Source organism: Anthonomus grandis, chromosome 16 (genome assembly GCF_022605725.1).
Source record: "Anthonomus grandis grandis chromosome 16, icAntGran1.3, whole genome shotgun sequence".
In the NCBI taxonomy this organism is placed as follows: domain Eukaryota; kingdom Metazoa; phylum Arthropoda; class Insecta; order Coleoptera; family Curculionidae; genus Anthonomus; species Anthonomus grandis.
Genome location: NC_065561.1, coordinates 15,979,575 through 16,003,977, shown reverse-complemented (window position 1 = coordinate 16,003,977; position 24,403 = coordinate 15,979,575). Strand labels below are relative to the sequence as shown.

The 24,403-nt window shown below is 32.7% G+C and overlaps 2 protein-coding genes across 5 annotated transcripts in view; one reads left to right on the top strand and one right to left on the bottom strand.

Moving 5' to 3' along the window:
• LOC126745892 (mitochondrial import inner membrane translocase subunit Tim21) overlaps positions 1-24,403 on the top strand; it is a 580,089-nt gene that overhangs the window by 409,131 nt on the left and 146,555 nt on the right. The gene's annotated exons all lie outside the window — the stretch shown is intronic.
• LOC126745887 (T-box transcription factor TBX20-like) overlaps positions 1-24,403 on the bottom strand; it is a 123,552-nt gene that overhangs the window by 88,703 nt on the left and 10,446 nt on the right. For all 4 annotated transcript variants that reach the window (XM_050453924.1, XM_050453923.1, XM_050453925.1 and 1 more), the window contains exons 2-3: positions 11,748-11,913; positions 11,278-11,418 (exon numbers count right to left, since the gene is read on the bottom strand). In XM_050453924.1, the coding sequence (XP_050309881.1) occupies positions 11,278-11,418; positions 11,748-11,913 (307 nt within the window). The remainder of the gene's footprint in view (positions 1-11,277; positions 11,419-11,747; positions 11,914-24,403) is intronic.

Sequence of the window (24,403 nt, the reverse complement as noted above, 5' to 3'; positions counted from 1 at the left end):
CCATGAGATGCCACACGTACAAATTCAACCTGAACAGAAAATAAGGGTACGCTCCTACCAGAACCACAGAAAGTAGCCGATGGAACCAGAACCAGAGCCAAACAGGAACACCCCACATCCGCGCACTGCCTTGTTGTCAGTCCTGACCATCCCAATCGCAGACAGGGTGATGCCAGAGCCATGGCCATCCCAGGACAAGCTAAGTTACCACTGCGCCAATGGTCAAAGTCCAAACTTGCCCGAACTCACGACGCTACCAGCAGCGGGTTGAAGTGTTCAACCTATGATCTCCAGTAGGGGATGCCAACATTACGAATCATGGATTCAGCTGAAGATACGGCAGGGGCCATCCATAAAACACAGTAAGCTTATGGGATAGCTCACTGGAAATGGTCAAGAAGGGACAAAACAAAAACCAAAAGTTTTGTCACGCCACAGCAGTTGCAATGAAGGAGTCTCTGTCTACAGGTTCCAGGAAACCGACGGCGTTGAAGGACTGGTACAAAACAAGGGAGAAGTCAGGCATACAAGGGGGTGTCATGTGATGTCGCAAGGGTTGCCAACGGACGAATGGAGGCGTCAAACCCGTAGGCGTTCCAGAAGAGGAGTCAGACATACATGGGTGAAGGTGTCCTAGGACGACACATGGAGGCGTCAAACCTGTAGGCGTCCCAGACGAGGGGCAGGCGACAACGCTATGAACGTCGCCACCTTACCCGGCGACCGGACCCGGATGCTGAAGACATTTTGTGTTCAGAGACTACGTAGTATTAAAAAATGTGGACATCAAAAGCGATAGTTACATTAATTGTAGTTAAAATTTAATGAATAATAAGGGTTCAGCTCTAATTAATTATACGTTATTTAGGTACATCGTTGTTCTGATCTTACTAATTGTAAATTTTTTTTTCTTCTGGGTCTTCTTCGATCATGATTTCGATTGTTAACAATAAAGCTGGAGGCCAGCTTTTCTATGCCCGGGGGATATGTCAAACGAAGATAATTCATTAAAAAACATTTTAAATTTTATTTTATTAATATAAAAATCACTTAAAAATATTCGTTCGGTATACCAGGTCATTTACCCACAAATTGTGTAAGTAACAATTTCCTGATTGCATGATGAAATAACCAAGTCATTTCCATCGTAAAAAGATTGCAAAAGTACTTTGTCGACAGAACGATGGTTTGGAAAAAACCGGAAATTCTGCTGACAAAGAAAATTAACACCAGGGTACGACGAACGAAATTTGGCAGAGTTACGACCGGGTCTCGGGCAAGAAGAGGTAACCGAAAGCAGTGCGGAAAAGCTTTGTGAAATGTTTGCTCCAAGAATAATAATAATGTAAGTACAACATTTTATCATATCGAAGAAGATCACAATTATTGTCACTTTATTAAGTTACGTAACATTACTTTCACTTTAATTATAGAATTCGCTACATATTCCCATGTACTTAAATTATTAATCCTGTTATGTCGATCTTAGTTTATCTCTTGTCAAATTAGCTCTTTTATTTGGGTAACTCTACTTAAATCGTTATAATTATATTTTGCTGTCAATACAAGGTATTTAGTAAACTATATTTTGTTTCAATGCTAAAGCGTACCTTAAGGTCCCAGTTACATACAATGTATGTAACCGTCACACGGCCTTGTCCTAGACCGGGCCAACCCCCGGTGTGACAGTATTATTTCAAAAAATAATTTTAATTTGAAAAGGGGCTTATATTTTGCTGGAGTACTACTCGGGTTGAGATCAAAACAAGAAACTTTAACACTAAAGAATAATTTATTTTATAAATTGTTCGAAATTTTCGCCCTTTACTTCCATACAGTAATATAATCGAGCTTCGAATTCCTCTTGAACCCTTTGAAATATTTCAGGTTAAGTTAGCTGACGGCATTCAACTACGTTGTCTTAAATTCTCAAGTGATTCTAACTGCGTCTTATAAACAACTGATTTTAAGTGTCCCCAAAGAAAAAAGTCCAACGATGTTAAATCAGGTGATCGTGCCGCCCACGGGCCAGTCTATTGGGCCTCTCTTTCAAATCCATCGATCAGAAAAGTAATATCTAGAAAATTTCTGAAAGGACGAGCGTGAGCGACTAAGTCCTGGTCGTTTTCTAAAATGTCTATGCTCTGGACATCGATGGCATTTTCAAATAAATTTAAATTAATTTTAACAATTAATATGGCCTGTATGAAAAAAAGTTATTGCCTCTAACTCCCGCCAAAACGTTTTGTTTTAAAGGACGCTCGGTATGTATCACACGGATTAAATTAATGTTACTATCGCCCCAGTTTACTTCTCCATTTAAGCAAACCGTGGCTTCGTCGAAAAAGCAAATATTGTACAATGACGAGTCACGGTTTTCAATTTTTCCGAAAATTTTTTCTAAAACTACTCTGCAATCAAAGTCATTTTCATTTCCTGAACCAACTGATATTTGTAGGGTCGAAGCTTATGCAATGTTAAAATTGCCGTTTCTCTGACGAAGTTACTTAGACTGCAACTTCAACCAAAGATAATTATACTAACGAAGTTTACTATTATTTTCTTTGCTTCAACGTTTTAATTTTTTGTACCGGTCTTACTCTTGCACATGGTTTGTTGCCAACTGAGCTGGTTTCTGTAAATTTTCTCCACAATTCTAACACACTTTTATGGGCCAAAGAGAATGTCAACGAATTTCGCACGCTTCATGAACTGCAGCTGCGAGAATGTTTGCCATTAATTAATCGATGAAATCACAGTCAGTGCACTTTAAGGCGCTGTATTGTTTAAACTATTAATCGCTGGATCAACACTCAATATTGAAAACGCGCGAAATTTCAAGGGCTATAAAAAGCTGTCTTAAGTAATTATGATATAAATCACCACTTTTGTGAAATTCAAGAAAAAAGAGTAATTTGTTAATTTTTTATAACTTTCAAAGAGTATATTGTTTAAATAACAAAACATACAATGAAACAACGATTATGTCTCGGTTCAGCTCGTTTTTCGAAAACAGCCGTATATTTTTCACGATTTTGACTTTTGAAAAAAATATGTCTTGGATCACCCCTGAACTATTCCAATTGGCCTCATTCGGTTACTAATTTATTTGAAGTTGACATAGCAGGTGAATTACTTGTCTAATCTATCTTATTGACTCCAATTCCCTTACCCTCTAATAAAACACATTAACAATCTTAAAAATAAAAGTTCTCCAGGTTTTGAAAGTATTTCGGCTAATCTGCTAATTGAACAAACATGCAGAAGTCATAGAACCAGTTCTTCACATAATTAATTAAATCTATAAAACTGGACATATACCTCGTAGCTTTACCGTCCGATTAGCTTAATAACTTGCTTTGCAAAAATATTTAAAAAAAAGTATTAAAGACAGATTATTTAACTTCTTTGTCATTAATAACATTTTGAAGGAAAATCAATCAAACAACGAGTTTTTACCGGGTTGTAGTATTCCAGATGCTTAAACTTACTTCAGAGGTTACAAATTATCTTAACCATAGCAGAAAGTGCCTTAGTGCTTTCATAGATCTGGCTAAGGCATTTGACACTGCCCCACATAATAAACTTTTTGAAGTTTAATGACTTGGAGTGGGAAAAGGAACTGCAATAACACTAATTATTTAAAAAACACGCCAATTTGTTTAAATAAATAATATTTTAAGCAAGGCAGAAGAAATACCAATAAGAGTTCGACAAGGCTCATTGTTATAATTTACTCTGTTAATACTAACGCGCCTTGCCATTTCACTTATCGCCACTCGCCATGAACTGGACGGGCGAGCATCGTGCCTTTGTTATCGAAACATTTTTCAAAAATAACGAATCTGTGATTACGACACAAAGAAATTTTCGTACTCACTTCGCGCTTGGTAGACATGATCCATTTCCAGATCGGAAAACAATACTGTTGTGGGTTTCAAATTTTAGAGCTACAGGTTCAGCCTTAAAAAGAAAATCAACTAGTAGACCCAGAAGTGTTCGGACACCTGAAAACATTGCAGCTGTAAGAGAAGCAGTTGAACGATCTCCTAGACGTACAGCTGTTAAACATGCCTCTGCTTTGCGTTTGTCAAATCGTTTTGTGAGAAGAATTTTGCACACCGGTCTGAAGTTCCACCCATACAAAATGATGATCGTGCAAGAATTTAGTGAACGGGACTGGGAAAATCGCCAAGAATGTTCCAATGATATTCTTCAAAACGTCCCACAAAATGCGCTTTTAATAACGAGTGACGAGGCTCATTTCCATTTGTCTGACTGTGTGAACAAGCAGAATTTTCGCTACTGGGCACCAGAAAATCCGCGGCAGCTCCATGAAAGGCCATACTTCATAGCCAACGTGTTACCGTTTGGTGTGCTGTTGGTTCTTTTGGTGTTTGAGGTCCCTATTTTTTTGAAGAAGGATAGGTAACGGTTACCGTAACTGCTAATCGATATGTCGACATGCTACGTAATTTTTTGGAACCAAAACTTAGGGAACTTGAACATCCGGATGTGTGGTTTCAACAGGATGGGGCTACAGCTCATACGGCGAGAAGGACAATGGACCTGTTAAGGAAAATGTTTCCAGAACGCATAATCTCGTTAGGTGGAGACGTTGGGTGGCCTGCGCGTTCACCCGATCTTGCCCCATGCGACTTTTTCCTTTAGGGCTACCTGAAAGAGAAGGTTTTTCAACATCATCCCCGAACCATTGACGAATTGAAAGCAGCAATACGCCAAGAAATTACAGGAATATAGCCTCAAATTACTGCTCGAGTAATGGAAACTTTCAGAAATCAGCTTCGAATGTATGTCGAAAGAAATGGTCATACCATATATTTTTAGTTAATAAAAATAAAATATAAATAGCATTAAAAATTAAAATGTGGCAGATCATTTTGCCGGACCCTGTACATGCAAACAAACTTAAAAAAAATTATTTATAAAGCAACTTATAAAAATCTATAAATCATTAACTGAGTCAATTCTAAGACACGGAGGATTGTATAACAATGGTTTACACAAACTAAATATTTTACATAAATATATCATAAAGACTATTTATAGCAAACCAAGCCTTTTCCCAACAGATCAACTATTTACAACGAAACAACGAATATAAGGACACTCTACATTACAAAAATCTGTTCATATATTTAAACTTATATATATACTTCAAATCTTAGATAAAAATCAGTATAAATCATAACCATAATACAAGATCAAGCCAAGAGGTGACTCAAGCATTCCTGGTAGTTTAAAAAATTTTAATTTAATTTTTTTTATATACTTTTATACTTAAGGAAATAAAAAATAAAGTATGTTCAGAATCATTACCAAATATCTGTCACATTTTTCTGATAATATACTTGTATGTACAAACATATGTAAAAACAAATATTACAAAACTGTTGAAAAAAAAATTTTTATTTATTAATTTTTTGTTATTATACAGTCTTTAACTCGGTTTTTTAGTGAAGGGCAAAGGCAGAATCAAGGGAAGGATTTTTCACAATAATTTAAGGTTAATCAAGTAAGTTTACTAAAAATAGGAAAAGGAGCGGGAACAACTTTTCCTTGAAAATTGACGCGTATTTTTTGCACACCTAGGAATTAGGGAAAAACAGATAAATGTAGTAATAAGATTATTTTTGTTTATTAAAAACATATTCTATTAATTTATGATCTTGATTTTAATAATGCATAAAAAATACAAAATATTTGACTACAGATTAAAATTTAGTCCAAATTTATGACAAATGTATCAGAATTATATAGACTTTCAATATAGCATTTTGGTTAAGAAAAAGGTTAGCTTAATGCATTAGATTATGCCAAAAAAGCATAACTTAAATGGGCACCGTCCATTATTTACTATAACATATTATATAAGTATGATATTCCAAATCTATCGTGACCTTTTTCTTAAAAATAAGCTATTATCACCATATAATTATTTATTCACAAAAGTTCAAATCCAGCTGTTAACTTTGGGTACCCACATCGAGCGAACAAAGAGCACTTCCTGACAAATTCTGACAACTAAGGTGAAATGCTTGTAAAATAACTTTAAAAACCTGTAATTAAAAGGTGCAAAACTGTGGCAGGTTAAGTAGCGTAGATGCATCTGATAATAATCGCCCTGGTCTATTATAAAAATTTTTGTTTCCTGCCCCTATATTGAGTAATTAATTTGTCGACTAATATAACAATTATTAATTTGCTGTTAATTTATGGCTCCAGATATATGGCTCGGCTAACCTTTTTTTAACGCTATAAACCTATTGCCAACTGCCGACAGCGGTTTAGAACTTGAAAGGTTTTAACTTTTAGGAATCATATTACAAATACACAAATTAAAGAACGAAAGCCTAAAAAAATAAATCAAATTATTATAATTTATTTTTTATTAATTGTAACAATTATTTTTAATGGAATCAGTTAAGCCAAAATAAATTTTGCAGTTGAGCCAATATAATTTTAAATTTCCATTGGAAGCACCTATTTTAAAACAGTTAAAAAAATATAGGTATAAAATCCGATCACTTTTTAATATTCTCTGTCATATTTGACCTTTTAACAACCCGTTTCTAACCTATAGAGGGAATTATTAGGACGGTTTGTACATTGCAGCTTTAGGCTATAAAAAAATCCTTTACCTTAATAAAATATAGACAACAAGGAACTATAAAAATGATTAAGCAGTGAATCGATAATTCGCATAGTTTTCATAGTAGCGTGTCCAGAAAAATACGCATCATTTATGCATTAACAGTTACTTATTTAGATTAAGCAAATAATAAGGAACACCCATGAAGCAAATAATAGTGAGGAATAATGAGCGGTGTATTATACACTTCTTACTGCAGGCCATCTCACCTATAAAACACCAGTAATTACACCAAATCAAGCAGCGGAACGGAAAGAAGAAAAAGGATAGTAAAGCCGTCGAAAATTTGATTTATTATCCGATTGATTGATTAGTTTTAAATAACTGGTAATTACCAAAGAGCCGGTTAATGAATTTAAAGCGAGGCGAGGCGCCGCTGATTTTTTCCCTTAATTAATTTATAAATTACAACAACAAAAAAAACTGTTCTAATGGATTTTACCATTTTTTTTCTTACGCGTAACAAGCTCAAATTGTGTAATTGCCGATTTTTCTCTCATTAGCAACTTTTTTCTGCTATTTTCAAATGAACAAGCATTAAACTGTGCGGAAGTTTTTGTCTCATTAATTACATTACGTTTAATAGGTGGAAATATGCCCATATCGTAATAGACTTCCGCTCATTAATTATTGAACTTTTATTTGCAAAGCAAAATTTTCAAATAGTGTTTTTTTTCTGCAATTGATTCGATTCAATCAATTTAAATGTGATAAATTGATTTTAATGTCCTGGAATATCAATGACGTAAGTATATGCATATAATTTGCCATCTAATGGTGTTTATAAAAATAAAAAAAAACTTCCAGTAAAAAACCCGATAAAATAACACTCTTTCATAAAAACGAAATTACTGATGGTGCAAACTGATTTAGGTAAGCAACATAAAAAATAAATTATTTTCGTGTGGTCCAAATATTTAAATTGTCAGCCAATTAACAAGTATAAGATAAGTCTGGTATAAATTACGCATTTAGAAAGAACACCTGTAATTAAATACATCGATTTAATTTTAAATTGAATGCAGTTTTTTAATCTTCAATATACAGGTTGTTACATATTTAAGCCATAGTATAAGGATCTTAGTCACAATAGCAGAGAGATACGAGGTAAGTTAATGACGGCCAGAGATCCACATATTCGTTCGTCGTCTCAGTTCGTCTCAGTTGATGTTGCCAAAAGAGTAGCTAAGATAATCATATGTGATGCGTGTTTCGCCGCCTTATGTGTCATCCTCAGACCTAAAACAGCCACTATCACAAGCGAGACAGAAATTCGTGATGGCACATTTTTACACGTAATAGATAAAAAGTTTGTAATATTTTGCACTTTCCACTGTCCCATTTGTGATAGATCTGAGGATGTCTTGCAAGGCGTCGAAACACGTATTACTTTTTAATTATATTTCCATACATATAGATAGATATAGTCTATTTAAAACAAATTCGAAGCGCAAAAAAATAAATCACAATGAATAAGCGGCACTTCTTTATAAAGCATAGGCGTGCAAAAAATAGAGAGCTATTATTTCTTAAAATATTTTAAAAATCCATTAATTGGTTATATTTATTAAAATTTAAATCACTCTATTTTAGGATAGTTATTGCCTGTAATGTTACGCATGTTTTATTATTTAGCTAATATTTTATATACTTTTTTTAGTAGTTTTGTTATAACATATTGAACTTAAATTTGAATAGGTACCCCGTATAGATAAAAACTAGTTATATTTAGTAAAAGTAAGCGATGTATGGATAATGTAATTCAAATGATTTATACGAGGATTTATAAACTTATTATATTTATTATTATTCATTATACTTAGTAATTAAAATGTTTATAAAAAAACTCAAAAATCACTGTTTGAATCTTCAAAACTGGAGTCCAAACTTGGATTTATAATAATGGGGTTAACATGAGGTAAAATACCATACTCATTCTCTTTTTCAATAACACTCCGAACACAATTCCTCCATATGTCTGTTTTATTAATTTCTTCTACAACTGCCCTTATAGTTTCTAATACGAAAGTATCGCTAGTTGGAGATTGATTATATTTTCTAATTCGGTCCTTTAAAGTAGCCCAAATCATCTCTATGGGATTAAAAATACAGTAGTACGACGGTAGACGTAATACGGTGTGGCCATTTGCCTCGCAGAGTTTATCGATAACGTATTCTTTTTTAAAATGTTCATTTTTTATGGATTCTAATAAAATTTTCTTTATGACTTTTTGTGGAATGCTCATATTTTTGCTTTCCATAAATTTAAGAATTTCATCCTTTTTTGTGGAATTATTTAGGATTTTTTTATGTAAACGCGAGTGGTACGACGCGTTGTCCATCACAATCACCGAGTTTTCAGGTAAATTGGGAATCAATTGCTCAGCAAACCATTTTTCAAATAGATTGGCTGCCATGTTCTCATGGTAATCAGCCAACGAATCCTTTATATTTTTGGCCGACAACAACAACGCATTGGGGATGAAGTCGTTATCACCACCTGCGTGTAAAATTATAACACGTTTACCGCGAGAACTTGGTCCACTTAGTGAGCACTTTTTAGTGTTCACCCAACCATACTTAACGACATCATGAGTATCATACCAAATTTCATCTAGGTAAACTATGTTCCTGTTTAATTGACGGTATTCCTTTATTTTTTCTAAATATTCCTGTCGCCATGTTACAATTCGAGGAGATTCCATAATAACCATCCTTTTATATAACTTTTTATATTTAAATCCACATTCTACTAATACACAACGTAATGTAGCAAAACTTTTATATTTGTAGTCGGAATAATCCGTTAGTAGCTTTCTTTGAATGTCTTCTAATGATGGAACTTTGTTTTCACTATAAAATTGATAAATAGATCGACGAATAACATTTTTGTCGCCATCATCAATTTTTCATCAAGTTTTTTATCACATTTTTTTCGTTTAACAGAATGATCATGACATTTCCTGCTTTTATCACACTGTAAACGGTGGTACGAGCCAGCTTAGTAAGCTCACAAATTCTTGTTAAATTTTGATTTTGTGAGGCTTCAGGCATTTCACTTTTCAAGAAATTAAAAATATTTAATATTAGCCGCTGTGATTGAACATGTAGATCTTTATTTAAAAATTCGTTATGTTCCGGCCTTTCATCTTTGTTATCTGACACATCAAAGAGTCTCCACAATGCCATCTTGGTCGTATAATTTACGAAAATTAACGACAAAAAAACGTATTTAGCAACAAAAACAGCAACACAGCAACAACAACAAAAACAGCAACAGCAACAACAGCAAAACCAGAACAAAAAACAGCTTATAAAAAGAACTGCCAAAAACTACAAAATAAAGCGATAAAGAAACGACAATAAGGGAGCACTTTTTTAAGTACCTGCCAAACAGATATTTAAATATAAAATAATAGAAATTAGAAATAAAATATCATCCCCAGCCGCCCGCATATGTAAAACCAAGGCCCGTCCAACAATCAAATTGACGCAGTCTTTTTCCTCGTGTGTTACACGATATTGCGCTCTAATCGGCGTTTCTCTCTCTGCCAAAAAATTAATCGTTGAACGGGTCCGGAGCCTGGTGATTCCGTGGCCAGACAGCCTAAAGTATACCAGGACGGCTCGCATATATTTTGTTTATTTTTTTTAGTACCTTGTTGTGGATTTTTGACCGTTCCTCAATTTTAGCGCCGTTCGAATTCATTTTAAATAGACTATACGAGTTAAAACTTTTGGTTTCTTATATATTTAAATGAAGTGTCTGTGAGAGTTATGAACGACTTTTTCATATTTTAAAACAACTTTTATTATGAAGATATAGCATTGTATCAATAAATAAATTCTCGCAAAAAATAACCTTAACAACACAAGTGACTGCAGATGTTGCGTGCTAAGTCAGCGAGAGTGCGCAACTAGCGATGCTTTAATGGCATATGTTATGTAAAAATAGAGAGCCATGCCGAATGTAAACATAAAATTAAATTTCAATTATATTCAAAATAATCATAAAATAAATAATTATATGGCCAATTTAATTAAACATAATCGTAGGAAAAAAAATACTTTTAAGCCTTTAATTACAGATGCCATTAAATAAGTGATTTCGCTACCTCTTCTGAGCAGTTTTATTAGCGTTACAGGAAGCCATGTTTTATATAGGTTTAAATGGCAAAAACTTAATGTAAGAAAATTAGATTTTTAGCTCATTTATTATTAACTGGTGCTCGCACAATATTTAAAAAAAAATTCTAAGCCAAACTTTCCATACAATAAGTCGATTGTTTCAATTCTACTTTTACAGCTTCATGGGTCGTAAACGCATAAGGGAACATATCGGTTTAGGACCCAATATAATAAAGCAATAATAAGGCCGTTATTAATAGGGTGTGAGATTTCATATAACACAATCCACTTTAATTAATTTTTAATTGTAATTTCAGTAGCCGTGAAATTGATAAAAGAATAAAAACAATTAAATAATAAATCTCGTTTTGTGTGGGAGTCGGTTATGGTATGCGGGGCCTCACATAACTTTTATTACCTCTTGATTGTTAGTTGTAATATTTTCGATGCACTTAAAGATTAAATATTTAAAGTACCTGCCAGTTTTTGTAATGATCATTTCTGTTCCTAATTCGTTAAATTTGTCCCATAAGTCCTTTGTTTCTAGATGACAGGTTACATGTCGTAAGTCTTCGCTTGTCCATTTTTCTTGTAGTAAGGGATTTTTCGTCGGTGATCTGCAAAAGAATGTTCAATAATATGGGTCTAGTAAGATTATTAAATAATTTAAAAAAAAAGGTAAAAAAATTTTTATGAAACTTATTGGCGCCCAACAAAAAAATTTTTTTTTACAAATTTAAATTTTTTACGAAAATATTCAAAATGTCTGCTTGAATGAGTATAATTAGTGTACTTTTGATAGAAAACCAGAGGTAACTCATTTTTTTGACAACATACTTCAGGATTTATCCAGAGTTAAGTTCAGACTAAGCTCTGAAGCAATTGGCGACTATTTTTTCCTCATTTTTTTTTAATATCGAACCTTGAATATTTTATATAAACTTACCTAGTTTCTCTATGTGATTGAGTGGGAGTACTTGATTCAGAAGTCGAAGATACGTCGACCGGTGAGTCCCGTCCACTTTCTACATCTGTTGCTATCGATATACAACTGAGGTTACCCGCCTCAGGGGGTGAAGGTACTGAAGTAGACGAGGCATCTAAAAATTTATCTGGAAAAAATTGACTTTATTAAATAAATTGTTTAATAAATTAGTTAATATTAACCTTATAAAACAGCAAGTAAGTAAGATATTTGAAAATAACGAATAAGGAGAAAGACGACGAGACCTAATTTCTCAAAAAATTTCCTATTATTAGACGACCAACACCAAAATATAAGACAAATTTTATATATATAGAGTGATTCAAAATTTCAAATCTCATGTTTATAATCATAATGCGTATATCACAATGGGTCACATCAATCCAGTGTCGGGGAAAAACTGTAATTAAATACTTGCGAACTTATTGAGCAAACCGGGGTAACATGAAAGAAGTTTCCTATTTAGTTTTCAAATCAACTGAAATTTTTATTTATAGTGAAGAAAATGATAAACAGGCGATATGTCAACTTTATTTTATACACAGATTATATTTTCTTAATAGTGCAAGTCACTGAAGAGGCATTGTTATCAGGAGTATGTAGAAATTATTGGGATTTCTCTCAGGTCCAATTTGATGAATTTTTGGAGGTTTATGAGATCCAATAGAAATAAAGTTCAGATTCCTACAAAGACACTACTACATAGTATACATAGTATAGCCAGAGAACTTGTCCGGTTGTAAATAAACCAATTATTAACAATTTACTTTTAGACAGACTTATCTATTTCAATTTCTGATATCTATACGAAGTTGTCACTTTTGGATATAAGCAAAGGCCCAGATGGTCTGAGGCAATTGACAATTTGAATTATATTAGAAAGGTCTAATATCTAAACAATACGTTGAGCGGCCTTACCATAATATCCATTTAGGTTATGCATTTTAATGCAGAATCGAATTATTAAAAAAAAAATACATTTTTACGCATGTTTAGTAAATCTTTAATACAAACAATAATCTTATCACCTTTTACCATCATGCAAATTATATTTAATAGTTTAGGCGTTATTCCGCACTAAATACAAAACCGAACCGAACGCTATTAAATGAGCTTTTAATGACGAAGCACGCCACTGCGTTACTAACTGTTGGTTTTTATAATTGTCTGACATTAAGACAGGTATAATTTACATTGTCATTACATGCATGATTCCTTGCACAGATAAAGATCTGGTTTCGAGTGTGTGGTTTTGAACAGTGGCCGAACATTAATTGTAATGATCTGAAATTTTAGACCTTTCGGGTAAAATTTAGTTTAATTCACGTCCGTTGTGCTAGATTATATAATATAAGTAGCTAGGTCACTTTTTATTTTCTATATCATGGTTTCATTTTATTAATAGTGTCTAGATCGTTTGGAAAGTTAGTCTAATTATACCAGAAAAATGTCACTTTATTCCCATTCTCCTCTAATTTTTAGACTGAGGCATATATAAATCAATTTTTCACTCTAGTTTCTATATCATGATTTCATTTTATTAATAGTGTCTGGATCGTCTGGAAATAGTGTTTTTCCGGTTTAGTTGGTCTAATTATACCCGAAAAATATCACTTTATTCCCATCCTCCTCTAATTTCCAGACTGACATAGGCATATACAAATAAGAATTCAATTGTTTTTTATTATAAGTATTATCTATTTATATCAGTAAAACATTTTTTTATTAATCATAAATAGATTGTGTTAAATTCTGCCAAGTAAAAATTCTTATTAACTTTTTGTAAAGTTAATTTTCTTATTTTTATTTAAAATTTAAGTTAGATATAGAGTTACTACTTTAATTTACGTATACTACTGTAATTACGTATAATCAATAGAAGAAAAAATGTCTAACGATTCTACATAAGAAATTTTATTGAAAACACAAAATTTAATGTAAAATCTTTGGTCAATATAAGTGAATCGAGAACCGCAAGGTCTGCTAAGAAAATATTCAGGAATGCAAAGACGTCTTGTAAATCCAGAATCATTACTTGCCTCAATAAGAAGCAAATCTCGGTTACTAAATATGTATAGAAATCAAAGAAATTATACCACCGCTCCAAATTAAGATGACTACTAAGAAAAAGTATATACACTCGCCGGCACAAAATTCCTCCACCCTGAAATATTGGCCAAGTTTGATGTTTTACGATTTTGCCATCAGTTTTTAGATACATTTGTTGTGATTTTTTAAAATCATTTTGTAAAGTAGCATTTTTCGATTAGGCTATATTATACAGGTGTAAAACAAACTGTTGTTTTTTCTCGTAATTTCAAAAGACCCTGTAGGAAAATTAAGGTGGATAATTCTGTTTACATACTGTTCCTTGTAATCTTTGATGTATTCTAAACATTTCGATTTTTGATTCATTCCATTATCTCATTTCTGCTGCGAGCTGCAATTTTTTTATTAAAACGCTGATTTAAAGCGTATTTTTATCAGGAGAAACAAACAGTAGGTATACTATAAAGTTAATTAAAAAAAAAACAATTTTAATAGCATGTATTTCCTCCTCTTGCAGCAATAACAGCTGGCAGTCTTCGCGGCATCGAATGAATAACGTTCCTTATTCTTTCTTGAGGAATAGCCTCATATTCTTCGATCAGCGTTAGTCGTAAGTCTTGTAAGGCTTGTGGTTGTACAGGACGACGACGAAGCGGGCCATTCCAATCTTGGAAGTCCTACTTTATCCAGATATTCGCTCACTACATGTGCAACGTGAGATCTAGCATTATCATGCATTAATGTAAATTGGTTCCCAATGAATAGAGCAAATGGGACAACAACTTCTTGAAGGATTTCCTCAATGTAACGGTGGGCGGTTAGAGCTCCATTTTTAATAAATACAAGATTGGTGCGTGCTTCGGTAGAAATACCCGCCCAAATCAAGACTGAACCGCCACGATATGAGTTTTGTTCTGAAATGGTGCAGTCAGCATATCTTTCATTTCTACGTCTGTATACCCGCTCATGACCATCCGGCGTCCTTAAACAAACCCTGGATTCATCTGTGAATAGTACGTTTGCCCACTGTTCTAGAGTCAACTCAAAATGCGATCTTGCAAACCTCAGTCGGTGTTGTCGATGCCGAGGAAGTAATTGTGGACATCTTGCTGGGGTAATTCTGCAGTTTAGCGGCTTTTGTTAAAACTAACGAAAAATGGTCGAGTTTTTTGCAAAATGGGTAGATTTCGATATTTATTTGTCACTAAGAGTGGCGGAAAGCCAAATTTTATCACGAAGAGGGTGTTATCACGCACTAAATCACTCACTATGGGACATGAATAGAATAACGTCATTAGAATAATTTTGTCAAATTTGGCGTATTTTCACCAGTTTTCTTTTTTAAATAGCCTAATTTTATCTGGAAAAAATTAATAATGGCTGAAGGTGTATTTTGCAAATAGTTTCTTTATAAACAATGTGAAGTACTCACAAATAGAGGTAAACTAATTTATTTAAATTTTTTGCTGTTTTTTTTTGCATAAATTAAATGACAGTCGTTATCTGTCAAATGGGTTGTCGACTCATTGGGTTGTCGTTGGGAGTATGTGTGCAGTGTTTTGGTTTGTTCCGTTTCTCTATCACCGCGAAGGGAACATAAGGCGCTGCGCACAGACCATTGGGTTGGATTGGATTGGATTGGATTGGATTGGATTGGATTGGATTGGATTGGATTGGATTGGATTGGATTGGATTGGATTGGATTGGATGGGATGGGATGGGATGGGATGGGATGGGATGGGATGGGATTGGGTTGGGTTGGGTTGGGTTAGGTTGGGTTGGGTTGGGTTACGTTGGGTTGGTTCTTAAATTGCTCAAGCACCGCTCATCACATTTTGCGTATTTTTACAATTTTTTTTAAATGGCCTAATTTACCCAAAAAAAATTAAAAGTGGCGGAATGATATAATTCGCCGCGAACATGTGAATTTTGATAGAACTTAAAAAAAAAAAATTTTCAATTCAAACAAATTTGTGTTTATTACATGTAATTGACATTTTAAGTAATATGTAATGAAACTAGTGTATAATATTATGATTATACACTAGTTTCATTCATAATTTTTTATATGTTATGATAATGAATGACTAAAAAAATACAGAGTGAATTCTCCACTTTAGAGGAAGCCAGACTGGAGACAAGGCTTCAGCTGCAGAGTGACAAAACGCAATAAAACTGGCAACACCACACCTAACCTCAACTCAGTTATCACCTATTTGTTGACAAAACTAATGGTATACAAGGTTATTCTAATGATTAATCGCGTCCTATAGTGAGTGATTTAGTGCGTGATAACACCCTCTTCGTGATAAAATTTGGCTTTCTGCCACTCTTAGTGAAAAATATATATCAAAATCTACCTACTTTGCAAAAAACCCGACCATTTTTCCTTAGTTTTGACAAAAGCCGCTAAACTGCAGAATTACCTTTGCTGGCCTTCGTGAATAAAGTCCAGCTTCTGCTAATCTTCTACGTATCGTTCTTTCACTTACACTTACTCCATGAAGTATTCGCAAGTCATTTTTGAGACACACAGCAGTAGATCTTCGATCTTTTAAAGAACTAATGGTGACAAAGTGATCATCAGCTGCAGTGGTCATTCTCTTTCTGCCAGAGCCTTGTCGTCTAGTAAAAATTCCCGTCTGTAGGCATCTCGACCTGTAGACCGCGGAAATCTCAGAATACGGGCGACATAACTTTTGCTACGGCCATCCTCTATTAACGCAACAATTCTACCCAAGTCTGCTGAAGTTAATACCATATTGACACACAACAAATTATAATAGTGACACTGTCAAACTTTATGTCACATTAATTGCGTCCTTAGCCAACGTCGATAATTGTTAACCGAAAACTTGACATTAATTATCTAAAAATAAGCTTCAAATCAGCGTTTTAATAAAAAATTTGCAGCTCGCAGCAGAAATGAGATAATGGAATGAATCAAAAATCGAAATGTTTAGAATACATCAAAGATTACAAGGAACAGTATGTAAACAGAATTATGCACCTTAATTTTCCTACAGGGCCTTTTGAAATTACGAGAAAAAACAACAGTTTGTTTTACTCCTGTATAATATAGCCTAATCGAAAAATGCTACTTTACAAAATGATTTTAAAAAATCACAACAAATGTATCTAAAAACTGATGGTAAAATCGTGAGAATCTGATAAAAAATAAAAAATTTATAAAACATCAAACTTGCCCAATATTTCAGGGTGGCGGAATTTTGTGCCGGCGAGTATAGATGATTATAAAAATCGAAAAACGCACCGTACATTAACCAACAAAAACAGCAGCTATACACAAACTAATTGATAGATGGAGGCACAACTTAGCACCATTGTCTTATACAGAGGTGCTACCTGGTTAGTCTTACGCGGGAATTTTAAATGAGAAATTCCGGATAGATATTTCACAGAATTTTGAATATGGTCATATGTCAATCAGGAATGTCAGAAGAGTATTTACGTCTTTATTCCTGTAACCTTTCAATTGGATCCAATAACAGTTTTCGTCAATATAAGCATCATCATCATCATCATATTGTCTCGTCTGTTGTTGGACATAGGTTTCTTTTAATCCATTTTGCTCGGTCTTGGACATCTTGGATCCAGTTTGAAGACATTCCCTTTAAGCCGTTCGTTCATCGAGTTGTAAGGCCAATTTCTTTTAAATATTGTCTATACTAGTTACTTTTGTTAGTGTCTTTGATGAGGTCTACTTTTGATGAGGATTGCCATAATTTTTCAAGATCATTCTTGGAGATTCCCATAATGGCTAATAACTGTAAACACAGCAAACTTGTAGCAGTCTTGAGCCCAAATAACTTCGCTTGGTTATGTGAGTCGCCTATTACAAAATGGTTTTCAAATTAAAATATCGACAATAACAAGGTTAGTTTGCTATCAGTCTGATATGATTAGTCAATTGCAGATCGATGCTTTATATAGAGATTTCTACAAGGCATTCGATCGTGTTGATCATTAAATTCATCTGAAGAAACTGATAATGATGGGTTTTCATGCTTGTTGTTGCATGGATAAAAAACTGTCTAAGATTTATCATTAGAAATTGCAGGTATTTTTTCCATTGTCAAATCCATTATGTTCAGTGGTTTAGTCTTCCTATTTTCAAATTGATAAAGGAACTCTAGAACGAATCCAACATAAATTTCTTAGCTATTGTGTCTACTATACTCACACCATTATCAACAATCATGATTATTTAGTCCTCGAACAGTTTTTATCTTTACCTCCAAGATATATCATGGATCAAGAGTCATCCGTGGATTTCTTGATTGTCCAAACTTGCTAAGTCAGATACACTTCAATGTTCCTATTCAGAATGTACGTTTTCATTTAAACTTTTACTTTTGCTATTGCGTGTTGTCATAATATGGAAATGAATCGATAATCTATACGACTTTTTTTGGTCTATACGTTTTTTCTATAAGTTATTTTATTACCTGGACATGTTCATTTGTTCCATATCCGACTGGAAAACCTGCTTGTTCTCTTGGCTGGTACAGATTATGTAACCCATCCTAAGACTTTAATATAAATATATAAATATTTAAAATCCTGCATACTCAGAATCGATTTATTCCTAAGGTGCGTCAATAATCTTTACACAATGAAAACCTTTTAATTTAAACCCTAATCAATCAAATTTATAATCCAGTAATATTTCACTTCCGTTGTAAAAATATTCGCACTATATAAATTCCTTATGCTCGTGTACTAAATTTACATAAAATGATTATAACCGAGGCACGTAGAAAATATCCATAACGTTTTTGTTATTGATTACGTTTTTTAATTATAGGTGTTGAGGTAAATAGTCCCACCCACGGGTCTGGCCTTTACTTAAACCATCGTTTTCACACGCTCTTAGAAAATCTTTTGTGTATATTTGAACGTAAACGTTAAAATATAAACGAACTTCGTAAGCTTTATTTCAAATTTTGAAATATGTGTTTGTTATTCCTTTCAGTGGAACAATCAGTGAGCACCCGGTCAATGTAATTTAAATCATGATCGTACAAAGGAGAACTTATCGTTGTTTATCTTTGCAGTATATTCTCGTCTTTGTTTTTTTTTTAAGGAAAGAGTATAATAGTTTTAAAGACTATTTTATAATTTTTAAATATTTTTTATGTTTTTAAGGCAAATATATACAAACATTTCATTTAGACTTGTTTTTTTAGTTACAGTTTAAAATTGTTTGGCTTAAAAACGGTTTTTAGATAAAGAGAGCAATAAATTAAAATATTTTGATTAAAATGATCAGTTTGGGTCACCCGTTTGTTTAAGGAACTCCCACTTTAAAATTACCCGCGGTACATTTCGATACTTATAAACGACTGTGTTTTATTTCTTAATTAAAAAATGCTTATTCCAGACTTTAGTCTTATAAAAGTCATCAAGAGTCCGTTAATTTAGAAATTTCTGATTAAACATTCTAACTTCTGGATATATATAGGCCAAAAGCAGATTTAAGCTTGCAGAAGAAGCCACTATGTAAATAAAATTATCACAATGTTTTATTCTTTTTGATTTAAAATAATTTATTTACTGCAAGGTTTTTAGACCAATAAAATAATTGTGGGTGTTCCTTCTACTATTCCCTGAAGGAAAAAAAAATGAGGTAAGATTTTACTTATTTTTTAACTGCCTTTAATAAATATAAATGGACACCAATGTATGTGATATTCTTAAATTTATTTCAGACAATTAAGGGGTTTTTAATATTTTTTCCTCAACTCCCTGTAAGAAATAAATATTTAATCTGACACAAGGCAAATTTTAGGTAACTGAGGTAAGATTTTATCTATTTTTTAACTGCCTGGAAAAAAAATCATATTCTTAATGAGTTTTTGCTAAGTCTAAAGGGATTAGGTTAGGACGGTCTAGCGATCGTTATTATAATCATATTTGCATTCTCCGAATTTATAACTTTAAGTTTGAGCACTTTGCAAAATATCTGATTATATGTATGTTCCTAATATTCTGAATCGTCAGTAAATCATCAGTGTTCTTATAGATTTTGTAAAGCCGAATCTGAAAAGCGCATTAATTTCTTATAATTACACAAAATCAAAAAATTAATTTATATGTTAACCATTTACTTCAAACATCGATAAAACCGAAATAAAAAAGATGTCATGGCAGTAACCAGAGACATGGTTGCAAGAGCAAACTGCATCTGAACTCTTTATTATTCCTGGGTATAGGACCCTACTGACAGATTATTTATGACACAGGTGGTTAAGGATTTTAAGAATCGCAAAAAAATATGTTTTAAACTTTGCACTGGAAAACTCCCTTTCAGAAGTTCTACCATGTTCTGACTATATAACTCTATTGGGTGATCTTAATATAGATTTTCTGAATGCTCCAAATCCTATAACAGAATTAGTGGATACTTGATTTTGAAGAAGTTCTTCTTTGCTAATAATGATATTGTCACAGTTGATCACAACTGTTCAAAAATTTATTTGTTTTAGGGATTTTAAGCATTTTAAAGACGATTATTTTTTTGGGATCTTTTGAGCGTTTTATAGAACAATATATATTATATTATTGAGATAGATGATAAAGTTAAATTATTAAAATATGTCAGTGGTGTCTGTTTGGACCAAGACCTGTTATATGAAAAATTAAAATATTTAGATTTGTTCTTAGATCATGTGGATTTTTTAAAAACAGGCTCACAGGGCTAAAACAACGGGTACTTATAAACAATAACTTGTCCTCGTCTGGAAACCTCATTTCTAGTACCCCACAAGGTCTATTTTTTATTTCTTATTTATACCTTTGATATCTGTGATGCAGCTCAACTGTACAGTCCTATACGCTGATGATACTCAGGTTATCCATTACTTTTATTCTGATTTGGCTACTGCCGAGGTATATTCCTCCAATGAACACAATTAGAAATTAAACCCTGAAAAGACCGAAGTTTTGCTATTTTGTGGTGGCCGCCGCATTGGGAGAGTGTTTAGTGGGAACAATTTGTATTTATTTTCTCAATCCATTTCGTCCGTTAACTGGAATACAATTCGGGTTGCTCCACAACCATTTTCTTCCTTTTATTATACATTACGTGATAAAATAAGTATCTGCTTTCCCTTGGTTAGACTTAAATCCAAGAGACGAAAACCATGGATCATCGCGGGACTAAAAACATCTGCCCAAAATTTGCGATGCTTAGCAAGACTTCGCAAATCTATTGACAATCAATTCATCAGGTCTTATTTTCAGGATTATCGGAAAATTTATAGGCATCTGATAAAAGTCAGAAAGGAACTGTATTACAACGAGCGCTTAGATTCGTCCGGCAACAGACAAGAGGAAAGTTGGTTAATCATTAACGAATGTAGGCAGTCTTCTCGTCGGCGGTTGGTTGAATCGGACTTGAGGCCCGATGATTTAAATGACTATTTTTCTAATATTGCTAAGAAGTTACTGGAAGCAGTTCCCAGTGACGGCGATCCATTGCAGTATCTTAATCGGAATGCTATCAACCAATCATTCTTTTTCCACCCTGTAGATGCCACCGAGGTCCTTGAAACAATTCAGTGCTTGAAAAATCATAGGTCTTCGGGTTCCGATGGTATCTCCTCACGTCTGCGTCACTTCTGCCTGCGAGCGCTTTAGGTGCTTTGGTTTGGGCAATCAATCAGTCATTTTTTCAGGGCGAGTTCCCATCCTGTTTAAAGGAAGCTATGATTATCCCTCTTCATAAGGGTGGTAGCTTAGACCGACCCTCTAACTTCCGTCCCATATTAATTTTGTCTACCCTCTCCAAGGTTCTTGAGCGGCTTGCAAAAAAGAGAATTGTCTCTTTTTTGACCAAATACAATGTGCTATCCCCTAATCAGTACGGATTTCAGTCATCTAAGGGCACGCAGGATGCCATTTTCAGATTCTTGGAGAGTGTGTATCTATCTATGAACTCCAAGGAGGCTGCAGCAGCGGTGTTCTGTGATCTGTCCAAGGCCTTCGATTGTCTGGATCATGGAATACTGCTGTCAAAGTTTGATTTATACGGATTTAGGGGAGTAGCTTTGGGGTGGTTGAAGTCATACCTGTCTGGCCGTACCCAGAGGGTGATTGCATCTGGATTTTCGTCAGGGATAGCTTAAATGTGGTGTACCTCAAGGATCAGTGTTGGGTCCTATTTTATTTTTATTATACGTTAATGACTTAAGCTCTCTATCACTGCATGGACTTTTTTCGATTAGGACTGTTACAGACTTAAAAAGTTTAGGAGAGAACTAAAGAAATTAATCTTACCAAAAGCTTACTACAGCATTGAAGAGTATTTTAACGACTCATTTTAATATTTAAAATTAATTATATATCTGTTGATCAGATTTATTTTATTATTATTTTTTTTATTATTCTTGTTTTATGTTGGTTCTCGCCTTTTCTTTTCTTCTTTTTTGGTTTTTTCTTTGATTATATAAAATATGCTTCTATGTACAATCAAAATCGATTCTGTATTCTGTTTTTGTCCTGTATCTTACTTGTAATACTTGTATTATAAATTCGAGGATTAGGAAGCTTTTAGCACAAGTTTGTAAGCTTAGCAAATAAAGTATATTTTGACTTTGACTTTGACTTGTCCAGAAAAAAAGGGTAGAATTAGAGGACAATTTAAATTTAAAAATGGCTGTTAAGAAGTTAATATTTACAAAATGTGCCAGGAACTTGGGCTTATATTTGTATGTTAAGCTTAGATATAGGGAGCGTATTAAAAAGACATTACAAAAAACCTATAGGATGAAAATCCTGTATGCAAATAGGCACATTCTTATTTTAAAATGGAAAAAATGTGTTAATCATTGATTTTACCTGTTTTAAACTGCTATAATATTGTATATTATGCTTGGCTTATTATGTTTAACATGTTTCTTGTAAAAATGTAACATTTAAATTAAAAAAAAAATGACAATGTCTCTGTGAAAATAAATGACCTAAAGTGGCTTAGAGTGCAAAATACAGACTTTGTACTCTACTCCCTTATATCTTTGGTTGTTTCTATGGATTGTTATTAATTAGAATTTGTTTAATTAATTAGTTATGTAGATGTTATTTAAATTTACTATAAGTTAACATTTTTCGAATAAAGACGTTATTATTTAATTTTTATTTGTTTCGTCCAGGCAGTTGAGGTCAGTTTCTGTTAATTTTTTAAGTGCCTAAAAGAAATACAAATTGACACTAATGTAGTTCGCTTTTTTTTATTAATTAAGAAGTTTTTAATGTAAAATGCTATAATGAAATATGCATCGAATTAAATAAAAAATTAAGCCGATAAAATAACGTTGTTATTAAAAAAATGTTTTTTTCACACACAGTAAAGATAAATTAAAAAAGAAGCATAAGATAAAAAATAGTAAAATTTGGTAATGGCTTTCACATGTTTTTCTTAAATTAATAATAAATAAGTCAAGATAATTTTATAAACTTAACACCTATATATTTTATTTATATAAGAAATATATTATCGTATAGGTATTTCTTGCTTAAAATGTATTCCTCAATACATTTCGTTTTTAGTATGTATTGCTCGTATATGTGGATCGCTTTTAAAAAGTTACACTTCTAAACTACGCCACTAAAATAAATATGTGAAATAGTGTAATTACTATGCATTGTTATAATAAAAACCATTTTAATTAAACCAACATTCAAAAAAATGGGATGTTAAACAGTTTGCATCGTTTTGAATTAATTAGCCTTTGTATATAGGTAGGATATTATGCAATATGTAATTGATAAGCTACTTTAAGTTCCAATGAATGTTTTCATATATTTTGATTACATATTTTAAACTGTCTGCCTATACATCAGCAGTATTGTTTGTTCTTTTTAATATTAATACTATTTATAATTTATTTTATGTACCAACATTGTTAAAATGTAGGATATAGTGTTACTCTTGTTTATTTATTTAATTGGATATAACGTTACTATTTAATTAAATTTAAAATGGCAATAGTATTAAAGGCAAATAAACAGATCAAAATTTCGTCCTGAAATTTGAGAAAAATCTTCTGGAATTGGCTGAAATAAAAATTACCTAATTATTAACTGCCTGAAATTAATTAAAATATTTTTCAATGAAATTTTGAAAAAATCTAGAGAAGTAGTAAAAAAGGCTTAAAATCGGCAAAATGCAGAAATTTCGTCCTGAAAATGCTGTAAAAAACCTAAAATAATTGATCAAAACTAAAATAATTTTAGCTGCCATAAAATAAGATTATTATCTGGAAATTTGGAGAAATTAAACTGGAAATGATAAAAAGACGCAACTGCCCGGACAAACTAGAAAATTTTTATTTTTATTAAAGTAACTTTCGATCACCTGAACTCCTTCTATTAAATATCAATATAAAAAAATCTATTAAAGTCATTTTAATAATAATTGTATGTACGTATAACATGATGAATTTATTTATTCATTATGACGCGAAAAAATATTACTATAATCAGTTAGGTACCAAATTAATGGCCCAAAAAATAGACAAATCCAGACCCTAATAATTGTATAAAAC